Source organism: Salmo salar, chromosome ssa18 (assembly GCF_905237065.1).
Source record: "Salmo salar chromosome ssa18, Ssal_v3.1, whole genome shotgun sequence".
Lineage (NCBI taxonomy): Eukaryota > Metazoa > Chordata > Actinopteri > Salmoniformes > Salmonidae > Salmo > Salmo salar.
The window spans coordinates 38,083,835-38,098,439 of record NC_059459.1 but is presented as its reverse complement, the minus strand read 5'-3'; the positions used below and the strand labels follow the sequence as shown (position 1 = coordinate 38,098,439).

General features: G+C 39.1%; 3 protein-coding genes across 8 annotated transcripts in view; 2 read left to right on the top strand and 1 right to left on the bottom strand.

Moving 5' to 3' along the window:
- The window catches only part of LOC106577339 (paladin), a 169,523-nt gene extending 166,110 nt beyond the window's left edge, over positions 1-3,413 (bottom strand). Inside the window, exon 1 of one of the 3 annotated variants that reach the window (XM_045701092.1) lies at positions 3,203-3,413. The gene's annotated coding sequence lies outside the window, so the exon portion shown is untranslated. The remainder of the gene's footprint in view (positions 1-3,202) is intronic. The other 2 variants (XM_045701090.1, XM_045701091.1) reach the window with 2 other exon arrangements.
- LOC106594691 (nodal homolog 2-A) lies at positions 3,401-8,069 on the top strand. Its single transcript, XM_045701093.1, has 3 exons — positions 3,401-4,581; positions 6,245-7,185; positions 7,402-8,069. Exons 1-3 carry the CDS (start codon positions 4,311-4,313, stop codon positions 7,552-7,554), a joined length of 1,365 nt encoding a protein of 454 aa, XP_045557049.1. The 5' UTR covers positions 3,401-4,310; the 3' UTR covers positions 7,555-8,069.
- A 749-nt stretch (positions 8,070-8,818) lies between these two features.
- LOC106594692 (leucine-rich repeat-containing protein 20) lies at positions 8,819-13,341 on the top strand. Of its 4 annotated transcripts, none has more exons than XM_014186087.2 (5): positions 8,819-8,881; positions 9,973-10,065; positions 11,644-11,793; positions 12,101-12,268; positions 12,606-13,341. In XM_014186087.2, exons 2-5 carry the CDS (start codon positions 9,996-9,998, stop codon positions 12,743-12,745), a joined length of 528 nt encoding a protein of 175 aa, XP_014041562.1. In that variant the 5' UTR covers positions 8,819-8,881; positions 9,973-9,995; the 3' UTR covers positions 12,746-13,341. The 4 variants fall into 4 exon arrangements, with proteins under 4 accessions (XP_014041562.1, XP_014041561.1, XP_014041560.1 ...); XM_014186086.2 differs by lacking the exon at positions 8,819-8,881 and adding an exon at positions 9,110-9,438; XM_014186085.2 differs by lacking the exon at positions 8,819-8,881 and adding an exon at positions 9,489-9,638.
- Positions 13,342-14,605: the final 1,264 nt, after the last annotated feature.

Sequence of the window (14,605 nt, the reverse complement as noted above, 5' to 3'; positions counted from 1 at the left end):
TCATGGAGTGCAATGTAAGGCAGGTGGTTAGAGCGTTGGACTAGTAACCAGAAGGTTGCAAAAACGAATCCCCGAATCCCCCCTGAACAAGGCAGTTAACCCCCGTTCCTAGGCCGTCATTGAAAATAAGAATGTGTTCTTAATCTGACTTGCCTAGTTAAATAAAGGTGTAAATATATATATAAATGATATTACAAAAAATAAAAATAATAAATAAATACATTTAAAAATCGGCAAATCGGTGGCCAAAAATACCGATTAACGATTGTTATGAAAACTTGAAATCGGCCCTAATTCATCGGCCATTCCGATTAATTGGTCAACCTCTACTTCTTTAGTGTTGTTTACACTGTTCCAGATGGTCAGTAAATTATAATATGGTAATCTACCAGCACCTGTTTGGCACACATAATACTCACACAACGCCTGCTCCTATACCCTCCTTTATCTGGATCTCCTGTAGTTTCTACAACTAAGTCAAATGTCTTCAACAGATCTGACTTCCCCTCTTCCTCCTGAGCAGCCACTAAACAGTCGCCCGCTTCGAGTTTCTTTTTTTACAACGTCCTCCGCATCCATTTTGCTATCATGTGATACTGTGTTGGGAGTTTGTTATAACCAAATGTATTAATGTGATTATGATGTGCTATAGGTCAGGTCCTATTGGTCACATGAAAGCAATGCTTATGTGTTTCACAGAAAGAGATCAAAGGTTGAGGGAATAGTGAATGTTTTGTCTAAACTAATGAAGGATTTTGATGAGATAACTTTTCAGTCATTTGCTGTGCTGTGGTGCCTTTTCTCTGCAGTAGGGAGGAGAGAGAGACAACGTGCACCAGTCACAGGCACTCGCTGTCATTTTCTAACACAGTGTGACCATCGGGCTCTTTCTTCAAAATCATCTGCTAAAATGGCATAAATGTATATTATTACTTAACACCATATTCTTATACAAGACAGAGCTTGACTATAGAACCGCCACAACATGGAATAATTTCAAGCACCTGCGATGAGTCACCTACTTACACTTAATAATGAGATCTTCAACAAGGTGCCACAACAAATCATCTACAATTAAATGTGATTGACGGCAGGGAATACATTATGTGCTTTTAAAATCATTGGAGATTAGAGGACCCTTAAGTGCATCAAATGCCTGTTCGTGTACCAGTACACAGAGGAACACTAGGTTTAAATGGCACCCTATTCCCTATATAGTGCACTATATACACACACACACAGTTTACCAACATTAGGAACACCTTCCTAATTTTGAGATGCACCCTTTTGCCCTCAGAACAGCCTCAATTCGTTGGGGCATCCACAGGGATGCTGGCCCATGTTGACTCCAATGCTTCCCACAGTTGTGTTAAGTTGGCTGGTTGTCCTTTGGGTGGTGGACCATTCTTGATAAACACAGGAAACTGCTGAGCGTGAAAAACCCAGCAGCGTTGCAGTTCTTGACACACTCAAACCGGTGCTCCTGGCACCTACTACCAAACCCCGTTCAAAGGCACGTACATTTTTTATCTTGCCCATTCACCCTCTGAATGGCACATATACACAATGTTCTCCAGGCTTAAAAATCCTTATTTAACCTGTCTCCTCTCCTTCATCTACACTGATTGAAGTGGATTTAACAAGTGACATCAATAAGGGATCACAGCTTTCACCTGGTCAGTATATGTCATGGAAAGCGTAGGTGTTCCTAATGTTTTGCACTCAGTATATTGTGAATAGGGTTCCATCAGAGAGGAAGCCTGGGGAATAGTCTCTTGACTACCAACAAGAGCCCTATAGTAGTTGGTCAGGTCCAACTTGGCTTGCTTTTTGTTTGTCTGGTCAATAGAGGTCAACAGCTTGTAGTCCTAAAACCCGGAAATTAGTTACGTCTGGTTCGTTCAGCCATCCCTATGGGAAATATTTATGGGGAAAGAAAAGGGTTTTTGGAATAAATTCTGAAATTAAGTTCTGAGGTTAACACAGGTTTAGGAGATTGTATTCGTTTTGTGTTATGAGATAATCAGTCAGTTCATATGACATTTTTATTATGAAGCCTTTGTGGGGTTTTTTTTTAAATAAATTACATACATTTTAAAAAATTCACTAAAAGTGACGTTGGCTGATGAAGATGATCTCATAGAAAATATTTTTTAAAGTATGAGATCTCCTAAACCTGTGTTTACCACACCTTATTTTCGGCCAAAAACGCCATTAATTTTCCCCCATAGGCTTTGTCCAAAGAACCATGTCGGAGTTAGTGCCTACAGAAAGACGCCATTTCTCTCTCTCTATGTGGCTCCTTTATTTTTGATTAAAGGAAGGGGAGGAGCAGGGGGGTGTCAACAACAGTATCGATATGTTGTAATGGCTTGATTGATCTTCATAATCACTTTTCATTTTGAGTTTGACAAGATTAAAAATGTAGCGCCTAGTCTCAGTGTCTATGCAGCGTAACGGACATTAAACAAGATCTTGCTTTATTTGATGTGCCTAATTCGAGAGCTTGGCAAATCACTCTATTAGGTTTAAACGGGAGGTTTAAATGGGGGTTTAAAAGGGACATCAAACGTAAAGGACATTTCAATTGCCGTCCAAATCACCTGCTCTATTTACATAAACTTAGTCTAACAAACTAATCGCTAAATACTGACCTGTTGTATTTGTAGCACAGTAACGGACCTAAGAGGTGTTAAACACCTGAACAGGTCTACTGAAAGTGTAAAAGCCCCAATAATCATTTAGTCCACCGAAGAGTTATCATTTGAATATTACACACCTATTAGCCAATGAACAGCGTCCCCATCTGTATGACATGAATTCCACCCCCCAGCCGCCATGGACAATGAATGATAGGTTGGCACGTCAAACAAGTTTACTGGAACAATTTAAACCATTTCGGGGCTACATCAAACATGACTGGGTCGACATACAATAGCCTATCGATGGAGACTGGAGGAGGCATGGAGGGAGGGCGGCCAAGCCAACCACATGCCACAAACTGCAACTTTATACCACATTTGATTTTGTTTGATGCAACGTAGTCGTGCACTGACCGCGCGTACCGACATGAACACACACACGTCACATTTGGCTAACATATTCACATAAACACAAACTCGAATACGGATGTTTTACAGTTTAGCCTACCAATGTGCGCGTGGACACGGGAAACGAGACAGGACTGTAAAAATGTACTCACCATTTCACTCGGAAGAACCGTGTATGCTCCAAAAATCACTCATTAGTCGGATGTTTCAATAAACGTAGGAAACGTGATTTAAAGCAGCGATTTGTGTTTTATTTCAGGGATAGTTTCTTCCACGTATTTGTCTACCTATACGGTCCTTTCTCGCAGATTTTCGGAGGAAAGGATTTCCACTATCTGAATAAAAGCAGGGGCTGGGCATGCGCACTAAGAGGAATGGTTTTTGTCCGTTGAGCGTTCAATCCACTGTTCTTTTCACGCCGAGACGCAGAGCGCAATATTTATAATAGTCTATAATAAAACACAAAAAGACAGCACATCTCCAAAAACATAGAATTGTATTTGCCCACACAGGCCTATTGATATCATGCTATTAATGGAGGGTTTAAATGGGGGTTTACAATAACATTGCCCCTCGAGCCTATTTAAAGTATACATGCCTAAACTGAAGAGAAAGATAAATGACCTAATGTTTTTCCTTTTATATCATAATAAATAAGATTATATAGACAGATTCTAGATCAGAACTTATAACTCTGAGATGCTTTGTGGATACGGGCCCCGATTCTAGATCAGAACTCATAACTCTGAGATGCTTTGTGGATACTCCCAGATATACTATGAAAAACATATGCGAGAAAGACTATATAGGCTTATGTCCATAGAATGAATAGTAATCTTTTGTCATAACCAGCTTGCTCTTCGTTTTCAGAAAGCAGAATGTATAGGTTTGTCAAATTAAAACCCTTAACCCTAATCTATAGCCTAACTGATTGATTGGAATGAATATATTTCATATGGAAAGTGAACGTAGCTGAAGGCTGATAAAACCAGGGGACATTTGAAAGAGCTATTGATGAGAAAGGTGCTACTGGGAACCTTTGCTCACTGGTCGTTCTAAACACACGTCATCCAGTCATTGGCTTGGGCATCTCATTAACAAGTGAATGGATGATGACCTGCCTTGCCACAAGCCTTGAAGACGCATGTCAATTTCCTTTAATGTTCGCGGCTACATGTTAAATATGCGTGGTGCGGGAGGGGTATAAAAAGCCAAGTTTATCTCAACCCACAGAGGAATCTGTCATCCAATTTGACCAGCATGCGTTCATTAGGCGTTCTAGGTGTAGCACTACATGCCTCTCTGCTCATACTGCTTACTCAAGGAATTCACCAATCTAGAGATGGAGTTTATCACGGGACATCACGACGCTTTGCTATAGACCACCGTCCACCTGGATACCATCACCTGGCACCGAAGTATATGATGCACCTTTACCGGAATTACAAGTCAAATCTCACTCGGCCTATAGACGTAATGGAGAAGAGCATCGCAAAACAAGCAGACACAGTCAAGAGTGTGATGGCAAAAAGTAAGATGGCATTTTTTATAGTATAATAGCCTATAGGCATATTTATTCATTCGTTTAGTAGGGCATATAGGCTATATTCTTGACATGTAGCCCATACTGCCTGCCAGAATTTAGTTTAACACAGGAGAAAATTATAATAAATATCCTGTTTACGGCCTTTTATAATAGTTTATGGCCTATTGCCTAGCCTCCTCTAAGACTAGTAAATTAAATTTTGTTTTGCGCTATTTTTTGTTTGCATTATTTTTATTCTTCCAAAAAAGTTAAGAGATCATTTTCTTGCTATGTTTGCGCACCACAGTGGCTGTCAAATCTCTCCGCCAGACGATCTCAAAGCGCTCCAATCCACATTCAGTTGTGTCGGCCTGAATAACCGTACAAGGATCAGCGTGTGAAAAGGCTGGTTTTCAGCCTAATTCTCAAAGCAAACCTCTTTTTTTCTTTAAATGGGAGATGTTGATTAGAAATGTTGCCAGACATGCCTATTCAAATCTGTTGTTAACTCAAATCAACAAGTCCCCTCAGTTCTTTTCACACTTCACTTGATTAGATTAAAGTGATGACCTAGACCCACATCTCGGGTCAGAGCGGGATTTTAACAACCTGTACCCTACATGTTCCACGGACCGCTCCGCTCCCAACACCACTAAATCTAATTTAACATCACTGCTAGGTGTTATAGTTGTTAACTATTTGTTTGAATGGAGGATATGCGGAAGCCGAGCTAAGGACGTGTTAAATGATTGGTTTCGATCCGGTGTTTACTTTGAGTGGATTAGTCCTAGCCTCGTCCTCATGTCGTTGTCGTTGTGTTATCCTTAATCTTCATAGTTTTATTTCCCCAGCCATCAGATCTGAGCAAAACAGACCCATAAAGGAATGTAGATGTTTTGGTACAGTACCTTTAATCAACAAATAGACTATCAATTGCAACAATACATTACATTTGAACAATAGTACAATAGTCTTTAATCTTCTTGATGAATTATGTACCACACCTCCAATGTCTTGTTCTTCTTTGCATCACAATTCATGTCCTAATTCACACATGTTGATGTTGACCCCAGCCGATGGTAGATTCATCCACAAGCTAGTTGCCTAGTTACATTGAAAAACATGGTTGGAATTTCTATTTGCAAACATGCTTTACCTAGATCTAAAATTGTATTTCTTTAAAAATATTAAAACAATATTGTTTTTAGAATACAAGCATGTCTCATTCAGACTACTTAGATGTAAACCAGAAACAATATGCTAAATATTCTGCCTGAATTGCTGTCCAGAATTGAATAGAATTTGGGTATTCCTCCTAAATTAACAGTTTATTCATCAGCTCGATGGTTCTTTAAAAGCTCTTTTTACCAGTAAAAACAATTAACATGAATTATTATAATCTATTTTACCTTTAGTAGACCCTTAAAGGGTTTGAAAAAGGTGGGTGACATAAAAACTAATATTTGATTATATTTCTATATAGGCCTAATCTTAAAGTACTTAACATTCTATGGTGGTCCAGATGGATAACTTGGATGTATGTTTGTCTAATAGACATGTATGTGAAGTACTTAGTTGACATGAGACCAGACCAGATGATAATGTTCAAAGTAGTCAGTACAAATGTTGAAAAATCTGTTTTTTTTCTTCTTTTTCTTCTTTCCAATAGGTTTATTTCACAGATCCCGACGCTGGACTGCAACCTTTGACCTGACCACGTTATTGGCCGACGACCGGATCCAAGCAGCGGAGCTCAGGTTCAGGTTTCCCCGGGCGACGAGGGCTTCCAACATTACCGTGGAGATCTACCATCACCACGACTACCCGTGCAGGCAGACACAGGAGATCTGCCAGGAACACCAGCTGGTGGGATATCTCTCTGTCTCCTCTGTGATTAACTCCTCTCAGCACTGGAAGGTGTACAACCTCACTGATCCGCTGTTGAACTGGCTCGGCCAGGAACAGGTTTCCAGGAGCTCAAAAAAGAGGAGATCACCAAACAAGACAAAGAGAGATGTGTTCTTCCCCAACCCTGTCCAGTTGGCTGGGTCTAAAACACAGCAGAACCCTGTCCAGTTGGCTGGGTCTAAAACACAGCAGAACCCTGTCCAGTTGGCTGGGTCTAAAACACAGCAGAACCCTGTCCAGTTGGCTGGGTCTAAAACACGGCAGAACCCTGTCCAGTTGGCTGGGTCAAAAACACGGCAGAGTCCGTGTGTGAGCGACAGAGCCTTGCTGGTTGTATTCTCTCATACAGGGTCAGAGGAGGGCTCCCAGGCCAAGGCTAGCCTCCTCCACACGGCTGAACAGTCCAAGTTCCTGTCCACCACCGAGCCCAAGAAGATCCGCAGGCCGAAGAGACACAAGAAAAAAAGGGGCCACTCAGGCCAGAGGGATCCACCGGACATGAGAGGTCCAGAGGTGTCCAGCGGAAACAATGAGATTGACCTGTCTCTCTGTCGAAGAGTTGATATGCATGTAGACTTCAATCAGATAGGCTGGGGGTCCTGGATCGTCTTCCCAAAGAAGTATAATGCCTATCGATGTGAGGGGATCTGTCCAAGTCCTTTGGGAGAAGACTTGAACCCAACAAATCATGCTTACATGCAGGTACGTTTCAATGTGTTTCTACAGGATTTTCCAAAATATGTCATAGAATATATTGTTTTCAAATGTACCTATACTGTTTTCAAATGTATCTTAACGGTACAAAGCTCATTGATTATGTTACCATTGCTAGATACTATAGCAATGCTTCATACCTATTTGAAGTTGTTTGGCCATTTTTTTGCTCACAGATTGCTTCTTGACACTTTTTTTCTCTAGAGTCTCCTAAAACACTACCACCCTGAGCGGGTTCCCTCGGTGTGCTGCGCCCCCACCAAGATGAGTCCTCTAAGCATGCTGTATTATGAGAATGGAGAAATGCTGCTTCGCCATCACGAAGATATGGTTGTGGATGAATGTGGCTGCCTGTAGCCTCTGTCACAGGATTTAACCTGACCTTCAGTAAAGAAACGACCGGAGCAAAGCCTTGGGCCGTCTTCTCACAACTGCTTGAGAATGAGACTAGGCTACCACTCATCTCCTTTGGAAACACACAACAGAGGGTTCCGGAAACTTTAGAGTGGAATTTCACTGACAGAACTATTATCCAAGAGTCTGTATCAGATGGTTGAAAACAATAAGAAAACACTTTGTTAGTTCTTTGATTATTGTGACTGTGCACTCCTCAAGCAGTATGGCAGATGTCCTGTATGTTTAGAAAGCCTAGATATATACAGTATGGATTTTCTCTCAGAATGTGACTGATTTTATGTTACTGATTTTAGGAATCAGTAAGCGGACCTGCCATTTCATTATAAGTCATAGGAAATGGTGTTGTTCACCATTTAAGCACTGTTTATACTATAGTATACACCTACTGGGTGTAACGGAACATGGACATTATATTTATTGTAAATAATAATAAAATAAAGCTTGGGTATTTATGTTAATTTATTGCTCTCTCTGTTTTAGGAGGATTTCATCATAAATATGTTTATTGTAAAAATATTTTGTTAGCTGATTAAAGTGTATGTATTTTGTAGCTAATATTTGTCATGTTATTCATTCATTAGTAACATAACATATGCTTATGACTCTTGTCTATAAAAACCACGATATGTACATTCACTAGAATGACCTGTTGTGAACTCAGTTGTGAATATTCATTCATTCTAATTCTATGGGTTCTGGAGTTCTCTGAGTTGAGCGATGCACCATTCTGGATTGTTGGAATATTTACCTGAAACGACCACACTATTATTAGACTGACAAGTGGGGCACAAAAAAAAATCGAATAATTCCTGACACAAAATAAACAAAGGTGGATGGAATTTCAGTTTTTACAATGATCAAAAACTATTTTTTTCCCCTTCTCAAAATCACCAATAAATACACAAAAGTTCAAGAATATAAATACCTTTTTCTCACTATAAATAGCCTACTTCTCAATAACTAAATCAGATATCAAGTACTAGGTAATAACTCATGTGTAACTGGTGAGAACGTGCAACAAGGACATTTTGAAAAAAAGTACATTCACTAACAGCATCTTCTGGCCTCATTCACCTGGCATCCTATTCAGCATGATTGATTTAATGTTGAATGAACAGAGAGTACGTTTCAATACATGCCCATTGTCTTCAGGTCCATTGACAAAGAACACTGAATAGTTGACCAATCAGGGGTTTTCCAGAATAGTGGCTGTGGCAGGACAACTCTGTCATTACACAGCGGGCTAAGTCCTAACCAGGATCCCAAGGTAGGTCAAACTCTGAACTTCCATTTTTATACTGTTATAACTCAACAATCAGTTCATCTAGTTGTATATGTGCTATTAGTGCTGAGACACTGTACACTGTGATGGCACAACTTGATACAACCTGACACCCGTTACAGCCTGATATTTATACAGATCAATCCTGCGTAAGACATGGGCAGAATTTAAATCTGTAGTCCTTCGCAGTTCTCTCTCTGAAACTTCCTTGTGCGCCTTTGACTCTCGTCAATACGGTAGCTTGTACTGTAGAAGCAATATAAATATTGATGGAAACAAGAGGCTAAAATAGTGTCTTTAAACTCAAATTACGCACAAAAACAAAACTATTTTAAAGTATTGGACTGATTTTAACAATAACGTCGGAACAGGTAATCTGAAAAGTGCATCGATTGACTTTAGTTCAGTGTATCCTCTTCGGCTAAAAATACTCTCTCGCCAAATTTGACGGTGGTTGTTTGAAAATGAATGGATTTGATTGGACGGAGTCTTGACCTGACTTGCTAACATTTCCAGCTGTCAAACACAGTTCAAGTTTAAGGGTAAGTTGATCCACCTCCCGTCATACAGTATATGCTGATTCTATTGTACAATCTATTATACAGATCTCCACCCGGACGTCGTTTGTGGAATTATGAGTAGGCTACATTAGGAAACTAGCAATTGAGCTATTACTACGAATTAAACTCGCTTTAATAGCTAACTAACTGTTGTAGCTCGCCTATAACTTGACGTGGGACAGGTGATGAAGTTATTCATGTGATTCTGTGTGAACTTTGTGAAGAGGACACAATGTTGCAGCAGTGGCTGACATATTGAACAAGATGCATTGTAACATTCTAATGTACTGTACAATAGAGGATCCTTGACACAAAATTGCAACTAGCAATCTTAGTATGCATGACCTGGTAACATATTGAAAATAGCTAATTACCAAATTGCATGAAAAAAAAAACTTGTTAACCTGATGAATGAATAATAATATTTTAATATGCCAAAGAAAATTCACTTGGAAATGTCTGGTTTGAAAATGTTTATCTGAAGTATTACAACGACTTCTCCCATCTCTACCCCAGGTGAGATTCGTAGACCGAGTATAATGGCAGAGGCTGTGGCCAATGTTGCCCGGAGGGTCAATGCAACAGTGGAAGAAGAGAAAGATACTCTGGGTAAGTTAATTAAATCCTCTGATTTAATTGATGTCTTCGTTATTTGTCACGTCCTGACCCTAGTAAGATGTCATTTTCTATAGTAGAGTAGATCAGGGTGTGACAGGGGGTGTTTTGTGTTTTCTATGTTTTCTATTTCTATGTTTTGTTCTAGTTTTTCTATTTCTATGTTGGGGTTGATCTCCAATTGGAGGCAGCTGGTCCTCGTTGCCTCTGATTGGAGATCATATTTAAGTAGGGTTTTTTCTTCCTGGGTTTTTGTGGGTGGTTGTTTTCCATTTTGTATGTGTTACCTGATGGAACTGTTGGTGGTTGTTTTTGCTACGTGTTTCATTAATAAAGTAAATATGAGCCCTCTACACGCTGCGCCTTGGTCCCCTTTAGACGACCCGCGTTACATTATTATTCTACAATGTAGAAAATAGTAAAAAATACACCTACTCATTCAAGGGTTTTTCTTTATTTTTTACTATTTTCTACATTATAGAATAATAGTGAATACATCAAAACTATGAAATTACACATATGGAATCATGTAGCAACCAAAGAAGTGTTAAACAAATTCTAATATATTTTAGATGTTAGTTTCTTCAAAGTAGCCACACTTTGCCTTGACGACAGCTTTGAACACTCTTGGCATTCTCTCAACCATCTTCATCAGGAATGCTTGTTTAACACTTTTTTTTGGTTACTACATAATTCCATATGTGTTATTTCATAGTTTTGATGTCTTAACTATTATTCTACAATGTAGAAAATAGTACAAATAAAGAAAAACCCTTGAATGAGTAGGTGTGTCCAAACTTTTGACTGGTACTATATATTATAATATTTTGTCTAATTTTCATTGTTGGTCATAAAAGACTGTAAAAACAGCAGTAAATCAACTCCAAGTAATTTTAATTGAAGAAATCTGTTTCCAAGTATTCCAACACATAATAGAGAGACATGCGATCGTTTACAAATGTAAGCAAGGTTCGAAATGATTATGTTTTAGTCAAACATTATATCTGTTTAGGCTTCTTGCAGTCAATTTGCAGTCTACAAACTATTTGTAATTATGTTCCGGCCCCCCGACCATCCGCTCCAGGAGAATGTAGTTGATGATCCCTGATCTACTTGTACATCCAGTATGTTGAGTCTTACTACTTTCGGCCAGCAGATGACAGTAATGTGTTACCAAAAGCTCTACTTCCAGGATGATATTATGTTGTCCTCTCAGCCTGACTATGGGAATCCATTATATTCTTGTGAACTTAATTGCATATTTGACATAAGAAGCAGAGTGTTGCAGTGATGTTAGATTTGAACAATGATTGGAGGTATGACTGTAAAGTTTATATTGAAATAACCTCTTCAATATAACACTAATCTTCTAATATAACACTAATCTTCTTCAGCTTTAAGCCATGCTTTCTCATATCTGCATCCCAAATACCACCCTATTCCCTATGTAGTACACTACTTTTGAACAGAACCCTATGGGCCCTGGTCAAAAGTAGTGCACTAAATAGGGAATATGGTGCCATTTGAGATGTAACCATGGCCATTCCTAATTGTTCTCCTTTATTTCTTTAGATCTGTCAAACTGCAAACTGATCAGTTTCCCAGATGGTGTATTCAGGGTCCTCAACAGCGTTGCAGAGAAGATACACATCATCACATTGGCTGACAATGAGATGAAGGGAGTTACTAGCAAATTCTTCAAAACCTTCACTCAATTGAGAGGTAGCTATGCATGCATGCATACCCCCTGGGGCCAGTATAGCAGCCTTACACTAGCCTGGGGCCAGTATAGCAGTCTAACACTAGCCTGGTGGCCAGTCTGTTTCTGTTCACTTGCCAGCACCTTACGGAATTGTCATTGGCTTGGCAATAACATAATGGAGTAGGCAAGAGCACAAACAGATCTGAGACCAGGCTAGCCTAATATAACAATAATCAACAAATATTTGACTGAATGTGTTGAATCTGTGCAAGGAATATTCAGGTAAGATAGCTAGTAATTTAGCAGTATTTTCCAATACCTTTTCAGAACTGGATTTGCACGGCAATGTAATCACTAAACTGCCAGATGTAGTTGGGGATCTGCAACATCTGACCAGCATCAACTTGGCCAACAACAAGTTGTCTGTCTTCCCTGAGAGACTGACGGAGATCCAGTCACTGGAAAGAATCAACCTGGAAGGGAATGACATCACTGGTAAGATGGAGTCAGTGCTTCATTCCCATTCTCTACCCTTCTTCCAAGGATTTAAATGCATTGGATTGGTGTTACAATTGGCTGGAGGAAGTTAATACCGTTGGATTGGTGTTAGAATTGGCTGGAGGAAGTTAATACCATTCGACTGGTGTTAGAATTGGCTGGAGGAAGTTAATACCGTTGTTTAATCCGTGAGAGAAAGTGAGCAAGTGCAGAGAAGTGGGAGAAGTGTGGAGAATCAGGAACCAGCCATAATGACGCCTTTAGTCTCTTGTGAACATTCATTGGCTCTTTCTCAAATGTCTAAAAATGTGTCTTCTCCTCATCTCTCCCACAGAAGTCCCCATGGAAAAGTTGCAGGCCATGCCAGCTCTGAAGTGTATCAACTTGAAGTCAAATCCTTTGGACAACAACTTGTTAACTGCCATTCAACAATTTCCTCAAACATTTGAAATTCAAACTACAACAGACAACTAAGACCTTGTTTTCTTCTAAGATGGACATTTTATCCACACCTAGAGACAATGAAGATTGCATGCTGTGCCTTCAGACTTTTTCAATAGTACAATTAGTTGCTTTTGATTCTTCAGAGATTCAATTGTTTGTCCTCTATTTCATGACATTTTTTCCCCCATCATGTTTGCTGTATGGGAACTATCAAACTTGAGGCCTCTCCAGAACAGAACACGTGAGCCTACTGAAGTTGCTGCCATTACTAAAAGTCCATTTGAGTTGGGCTCAGTTCAGAGATGACTAGATGTTGCTGTTTACACTTTTCAGTAGCCTTTCCAGAGTGCACCAAGAGCTACACCTAGTACATAGTCCTTATTAACAATGGGCTTCAGTGTTTTCATCATCAAAGGAATGGCAATTAGGTGCTGTCTTTTTTAAATAATCTTCAACCAATCATCATAACTGGAGAGATGTGCTGTCCCTCCTTTTGTAGATGACAACTAAATCAAGCAGTCTGAGTTCACTGGCGTCACCCACTTTGGAGCTTCACATGCCCCTGTGAATGGACTTCCTTTACTCATTTAGAAAACGCTCAATAAATATTATTATTCCAAATTGTATTTGATCAGCTCCTTGGATTAATTTGCTTGCTAAATGTAGTGTATATAGTTTGATTGATTGTTACAGTACCCCGTTGTGTGGAAATGTAAAAAAATATATATTATATTAAAGTTGGAGACTTTCATAAGAGGGATGATGAACCAAGGCCAAATTCAAGGTAAGGAGTTGAGACCAGATAGCCCACCAGATAGGCAGATAACTGCATAACAAATTCTGTGCATGAAAACTAAGTTATTATCTGTTTTCAGAGCATGAAGACTAGGTTATCTGTTTTCAGAGCATGAAGACTAGGTTATTATCTGTTTTCAGAACATGAAGACTAGGTTATTATCTGTTTTCAGAACATGAAGACGAGGTTATTATCTGTTTTCAGAGCATGAATACCAGGTAAATATCTGTTTTCAGAGCATGAAGACTAGGTTATTATCTGTTTTCAGAGCATGAAGACGAGGTTATTATCTGTTTTCAGAGCATTAATACCAGGTTATTATCTGTTTTCAGAACATGAAGACTAGGTTATTATCTGTTTTCAGAGCATGAATACCAGGTAAATATCTGTTTTCAGAGCATGAAGACTAGGTTATTATCTGTTTTCAGAGCATGAAGACGAGGTTATTATCTGTTTTCAGAGCATGAATACCAGGTAAATATCTGTTTTCAGAGCATGAAGACTAGGTTATTATCTGTTTTCAGAGCATGAAGACTAGGTTATTATCTGTTTCCAGAGCATGAAGACTAGGTTATTATCTGTTTTAAGAGCATTAATACCAGGTTATTATCTGTTTTCAGAGCATAAAGACAAGGTTATTGTCTGTTTTCAGAGCATGAATACCAGGTTATTATCTGTTTTCAGAGCATAAAGACAAGGTTATTGTCTGTTTTCAGAGCATGAATACCAGGTTATTATCTGTTTTCAGAGCATAAAGACTAGGTTATTGTCTGTTTTCAGAGCATGAAGACTAGGTTATTATCTGTTTTCAGAACATGAAGACTAGGTTATTATCTGTTTTCAGAGCATGAAGACCAGGTTATTATCTGTTTTCAGAGCATGAATGCCAGGTTATTATCTGTTTTCAGAGCATGAATACCAGGTTATTATCTGTTTTCAGAGCATTAATACCAAGTTACTATCTGTTTTCAGAGCATAAAGACTAGGTTATTATCTGTTTTCAGAGCATGAATACCAGGTTATTATCTGTTTTCAGAGCATGAAGACTAGGTTATTATCTGTTTTCAGAGCATGAAGACTAAGTTATTATCTGT

What these genes read in the sequence shown, in the direction of transcription:
- LOC106594691 (XM_045701093.1), top strand. Translation starts at nt 4,311, where the DNA reads ATGCGTTCATTAGGCGTTCTAGGTGTAGCACTACATGCCTCTCTGCTC. An exon ending in CAAGAGTGTGATGGCAAAAA is followed by an intron (nt 4,582 to 6,244) that starts GTAAGATGGCAT and finishes TCTTTCCAATAG; the next exon opens with GTTTATTTCACAGATCCCGA. An exon ending in CAAATCATGCTTACATGCAG is followed by an intron (nt 7,186 to 7,401) that starts GTACGTTTCAAT and finishes TTTTTTCTCTAG; the next exon opens with AGTCTCCTAAAACACTACCA.
- LOC106594692 (XM_014186084.2), top strand. An exon ending in AGAAGAGAAAGATACTCTGG is followed by an intron (nt 10,066 to 11,643) that starts GTAAGTTAATTA and finishes TTATTTCTTTAG; the next exon opens with ATCTGTCAAACTGCAAACTG. An exon ending in AACCTTCACTCAATTGAGAG is followed by an intron (nt 11,794 to 12,100) that starts GTAGCTATGCAT and finishes ATACCTTTTCAG; the next exon opens with AACTGGATTTGCACGGCAAT.